The sequence below is a fragment of the Boleophthalmus pectinirostris genome, unplaced genomic scaffold, assembly GCF_026225935.1.
Source record: "Boleophthalmus pectinirostris isolate CB_2022bp ecotype Guang Dong unplaced genomic scaffold, ASM2622593v1 HiC_scaffold_23, whole genome shotgun sequence".
In the NCBI taxonomy this organism is placed as follows: Eukaryota; Metazoa; Chordata; class Actinopteri; order Gobiiformes; family Gobiidae; genus Boleophthalmus; species Boleophthalmus pectinirostris.
The window spans coordinates 17,398,559-17,404,301 of record NW_026571207.1 but is presented as its reverse complement, the minus strand read 5'-3'; the positions used below and the strand labels follow the sequence as shown (position 1 = coordinate 17,404,301).

Here is a 5,743-nt window from a genome sequence, read left to right as displayed (position 1 = left end):
AATCATGATTTTGTTGTTGCCATACCCAAGCAGCTCTAGCTATGGTATATTTTGAGATTGGAAAAAGGACATATAGCCAATGATGTAATAAGTAAAACATGGTCCAAGGGTCCAACTGCTAACAAGAGCAAAAGAAATCAAGATTCCTGTTGAATTCAAGCAACATTAACTCAAAAGTGAATGGAGAAAGTGCATTGTGGTCCTTATGACAGCCAAAAGACAGGCAGAGCAGTCTGACCCTCAGCCCACACATCTTTTACTCAAATGGAATACAATACTGTAGCTACTGCCGCTGGCTTTCTGAGCTGTTGACTTTGGCTTCTTCTCCACAGAATCTGGAGTGATTTGCACATGTGGTGATGTTGTTTTCATATGTCTTTCAGCTAAGGCATACTGTGTGGCAGTAAAAGGAGATGGGCAAGTAATAAAATGTTTCAAAAAAATTGGCTTAAATATGAGTTGCAACCAATGAGAGCACATTTGCCCTACTCTAGTGAGTGGTAGTATTAGGCATGCGTCTGTATAATACAATATCAGTAAAAACTGGAAAATGAACCATGTGCTATAAACAAAGCACAAAGCGTTCAATTGCAAGTTTGTTAGTTATGATAGAACTTAATGGCAGAAGACAATTCAAGTTCAATTTCAATGACATTTGCAGAATGGGTAAGAATAAAGAATTTGATTTTAATCACAATGATATAAGATACCTTGCAAATTATACATTTCTACACAACGTACACTACCACTCCCTTTGGACATACTTTTTCATCGATTTTTCTTCTTTATTTCCATGATTATTTGCATTGTAGATTGTCACTGAAGAGATCAAAACTATCAGTGAACACATATGGAATGTATTAAACAAAACAAACTCAATAACTCATGGGTTTGCACTTTGCAGTGCTGTTAGCAAAGGAAAGGGTGGCAACAATGAAGATTTTAATATAAATAAAACATATATGTATTACTTATTTAAAAATGGTCCTTTGCTACATAATTTTACTGTATATATTTTACATCATATATTTGATGTCTTCCATGGGTACAGAAAATGCTGAAAATAGTAACGATAAAAAAAAATAATAATACTGAATAAAGGGATGTGACTAACAGTAGACTGAAGTAGACGGTGGTGTACTCACCCTCCCTGGCGTGGGGCTCCACAGATAATGCAGGCTGATCACACACAGGGCCAGCACCAGGAAGAGCGTGGCCAGGATGAGGGCCAGACGCTGGTACCCTTGGAACCTCCTGTGTTTGCCCCCCTCCACCTGTCAGCACCACAACATGTCATCAGCATACATGAAAGTCTTTCAGACTCTAATTCCAGTCTTTACTCTGCAGTTGTTGCTCTGACACACGCCAGGTATAATTTGGCCACTGCCACACTTCCTGTGCCATGGACACCTCTGATAATAAAAATACATATGGCAAAACAGGCCAAGACAAGTACAATGGAAGGATTACATTTACAACTCAAAGAAAAACATGCTCAAACTGAGAGAAATTAAGTAAATAAATAAGTAACACAATGCAAGCATTGATTATTTTTTATTGTTACATAACATATAATAATAATCAAACTGAACAAAAAACAAACTGTACTAGACTATGGTACTGTCAGTAAATTTGCCTTTCCAGTTATTTCTTATTTCTTGTCTCCAACTTTGTGATATGTGTTTATTCATTATGTCATTGGAAGAGATTCCGAAAATATTGCCCGCTTAGAATTGTGATTATAGCAAGAAAGGCAGACTACAAGCGCCTTAGCAAGGTTACATTTATTAACTATTAGTGCTAATTAAAAGTCACGGAGGTTTAGTCAACTCCCCAGGCTTTGGCCAAAAATTAATACGTTTTTTGTTCCACTATTCACATTGGACCTCTTTTGGTGGTCTCCAAGGGTAACACAGATGGCAGTATGCAAAAAGAGAAAAGAAATTTAATACAGTAACTTCAATTAACAAAATTGGTGTTGCTTATCAGTGAGTTTTGTAAAATGGTGATAAAGAGAGCTAGGGCCATTCTATTGTTGGTAACAGATGAGCTGCTGCTTTGAGGATGCCCCTTGAGAGTACTGGTGAAGCAAATAGTTTTCTTCCTGTTGAACTTTGACTTGAAAAATGTAAATTAATTCAAATGATAGAGCTTAATATACTGGATCTTGTTATATATAGAAACAAATATTGATTCATTCTGCAAACCGTATATGCAATGTATATGAAGCTTTAAATGGTCATTTTCTGAAGGCAGTATAAGAGTAAAATGCTATACAACATGTTTTTTATTTATTGTTGTTAAATTCAAAATGATCATGATAAAAAAAAAAAAAAAAATAGATCAGCAATTTCTGTAAAAATTGAAACAAGATATGTAATAAGTAGCACCACAGTCCATCAGGGACCACTGCTACAGTCATTACACAAAAATATTATTTCATCAGCATTGAAATGGAAAAAGTCTGAATCTAGATAGAAAACCCATGCCTAACTACATTTGTTGAACTGACATGGTTAGGCAGCCAAAAACATTTAAAAAGGATTTGTGTACATGCACTTAAAGGTGCACTGCACAACTTTTCTGGTGGAGGGTCTGCTACCTGCTTGTCTCCATAGAAATTGTATTTGTTTGTTTAGAATGTGCCACAGTGTAGATTAAACCAATGTGTCATGAAGGAAACAAGCAGCACTAAAGTAGATTACAGTTCAGATCTGTGGGGAGTCGCCCCTGTTCACCAGAAGGAATGACTGTATTTTTGAGCAATAGAAACACACTTAATGAATAAATACTAGATGGATATGTTTAATGTCACCCCATGGAACATTCCAAGAAAAGGAACATCTCCATGGAGACAAGCAGGTAGTGAATTGCGCAGATTTACAAACACTTTACACTATGATTGCTTTTTCTTCCAGTTACCAGTGCCAGCTACATCCCATTTCTGATGGTCATGCATCAAATTTAAGTGTGCATTGGTAGCCTGTTGTTGTAGATTAACAATAACGACTTTCATGGAGCTCCTAAATAGTATGTTCTCTCCATTGGATAGAGCCCCCAGTGACATTATCCAAATCCTTTCAAATAGCACAGTTGACATGTCTCCTAGAGTGGAAAAAGCACTTGTGTCTGAACGCTGTGCTCTCACGTGGACGATTGCGTAAGCCGTGGAAACTTAACTTAGCGGACCATCACCACTTCCCCTCTCCTCACCCCCTCCCCTTTCTCCGCTGTCTGTGCCTGGGCTTTGAATCCACACACACATGGTTACTGAAATAAAGATGGAAGTGTGGGCTATTGGCGAAGCAGCAGCGGACGCCAACTACTGTTTAAAGGTTTAAGAGTTCAGAGCCAGCCCATTCCTCCAGAGCAGTGTGAGGGAAAACGCCGGGAGCCCCCTGCAGTTACCATGCAAAGAAAAGAGCTAGGAGGGGAATAGCATCTAGCCAGAAAAGACAGTCATACCTGGGATGTTTGGTTTAGACAGAGTGAAGTTGGAGTTGATGTGAAGAGCAATTAATATCTCTACTAATATTGTAGATATTTTTATTATTCAGTAAAGATCGATGAAGATAGTGTGTAGAGCAGCAGTTATAAGCCTGTTTTTCTCAAACAGTGCAGCAGCAATATGTGTACACAAGTATATAATGATCGCCTTCTCTGCAGGAGACATGTGCACTTTATGTCCTAAAGCATCACTTATTAGCTAAGATTTAGAAACTGTGTGTTAAGGGGCCCAAAGTTGAGTTTTGACCATGTTATAATTTTGTATCGTAATCAAAACCTACCTGGAGTTGTGTTTTGTTTGTCTCTCACTTTGTTCTAACTTCTTTACATAACAGCTCAGTGAAACTCTTTGTTCAGCAATTCCATTACCACCTTAAAAACATTTAAAGTTTAGCTTGAGGCTTTAGCTTTTTACTAACTTCTTCCTGTTTCTTTGAAGGTCTATATCAAGTCTAGTGCCATCTGGTGGAGTTTATTTATACATACACGTCTTCTTTCTCTGAGGCAGATTCAGGTTCAGGTTTTTCTTCAGGCATTTTCACTTATTCTAAGTAACTACAGCATTTACAAATGCTATGGTATCCAAGGCACTTAAATAAATGCATAACATTAGCACAAATTTAGGCTTTATAACGGGCAGGACAAATGTGTCTAAAATAGTTAGAATACAGAATAATGAAATATTTTTTCTGCCTGGATCCCAGAACACATCATTTGAGTTAATGTGTTTGACAGAGGTCTGTACAAGTACTTGACATTATGCAGTTGAGGATGTGTTTTATTATAGTACACCACTGTGTCTTTCTAAAAATCCAGTCATCTTCTGCTATATAGTTAAACAAAGGGGCAATTTCTGCACTCTCACTCTCTAACCTATAGTATGCACTTCTAATACTGCAAGTGGATTGTGATAGACAGCTAGACAATGATTTTAAAAGATAATGACACAGTGCAATGGGTCCGGCAACAAGTGGAATATGAAAATAGCGGTACTTGAGAGCAGCAAAATCCTCCTGCTCCTCTGGTGCAATAATAAAGAGTCAAATAAAGACAATGGGCATTTGAATGCAGCCTGAGTCAGTGCAGGGGTGGGATATTGGAGATTGAAGGCAAACACAGTGCAGGAAATAAAGGCAAGATGAAAAGCCAATAGGAATTAGATGGAAAAATGAAGAGTATGAGAAAGAAGCATCACTTTACAACTGGGGAGAAAAACTGTGCAGGAACGCCTCTGCTGTACTTCTACTTCAGACTTTTGTACTTTCAGAGAAGATTACTTAAACAAATGTCACTGGTTCAAGTGCATGTTTAATTTGTATAACAAATTTCTATATTCATTATTTTTATATTGCAGATGAGGCAGCAAATCTTCCTGTAGCAATAGGTTGCGTGAGTATAACCATGGTAATTCATTAGGTGTGGTAATGGCAAAAGTACTAGTACAGGGAGTAAAAGAATTAGAAGTAACTGGGGTCAGATTTGCTGTGTAGCTGTTACCATTTTAATTTTACCTCACCTTTGTTAGTAATAATAGCTCCAGGTGCAGTACATTAAGAAGTAAGTAACATTATTAAGCCATTACATTTTTCAACATTTATAATTTTTTTATAATTATGATTTAAAATATTATTATATTATTGACTATTTTAGACAATAATAAATAGTTAGAATTTAAGATGGTACACAACAAAACTAAAAAAATCAAATTCTGCACTCACATCTTTCCAAAGCATCTGTTGACTGCTAGACTGACTGCAAGCCTCCATAATGCAGAGCACTGGGGTGAGCTCCTCAGCAGTGGGGAAAATACGAAGTGTGTGCAGGAGTAGTCCCAGCTCTGTGCCCTTCTGCTCTGCAATTTGGGAGTGCACTTGAAAAGAGGGGAGGGAATTTTGGCTGTTTTTTCTGACTTCTTTTTTGTAGGTACAAGGAGTGGAATTACTGCAACATTTGTGATAGCCATTAAAAGCAAAGGCAGATGTCTCCCCTCTCCTATTTCAGAAGGAGTGACAGACTACTACTCTAAGCTCTATAAATTACAGTGTGCTTTCCCAGTGCACAGAGATTGCAGGTAGAAAAAAGAGCTAAATAGTGTCTACATACATCTGTGCACTGTCATCAAATCTATTTTTTACAATAAATAAAACTTGCCTCAAGATGAGTGAAGGACTGCTGAAAGAATCTGCCACATAAAATAAAAATAATTTGTTCTTTGCAGAGAAAAAGAGTTTTCATT

At 37.3% G+C, this 5,743-nt stretch overlaps 1 protein-coding gene across 1 annotated transcript in view; it reads right to left on the bottom strand.

Annotated features, from left to right (window-relative positions):
• The window catches only part of tnmd (tenomodulin), a 68,617-nt gene extending 63,295 nt beyond the window's left edge, over positions 1 to 5,322 (bottom strand). The window contains exons 1-2 of the mRNA XM_020923523.2: positions 5,226 to 5,322; positions 1,146 to 1,274 (exon numbers count right to left, since the gene is read on the bottom strand). Of these exons, the coding sequence (XP_020779182.2) occupies positions 1,146 to 1,274; positions 5,226 to 5,273 (177 nt within the window). The 5' untranslated portion in view covers positions 5,274 to 5,322. The remainder of the gene's footprint in view (positions 1 to 1,145; positions 1,275 to 5,225) is intronic.
• Between the last annotated feature and the right edge of the window lie 421 nt (positions 5,323 to 5,743).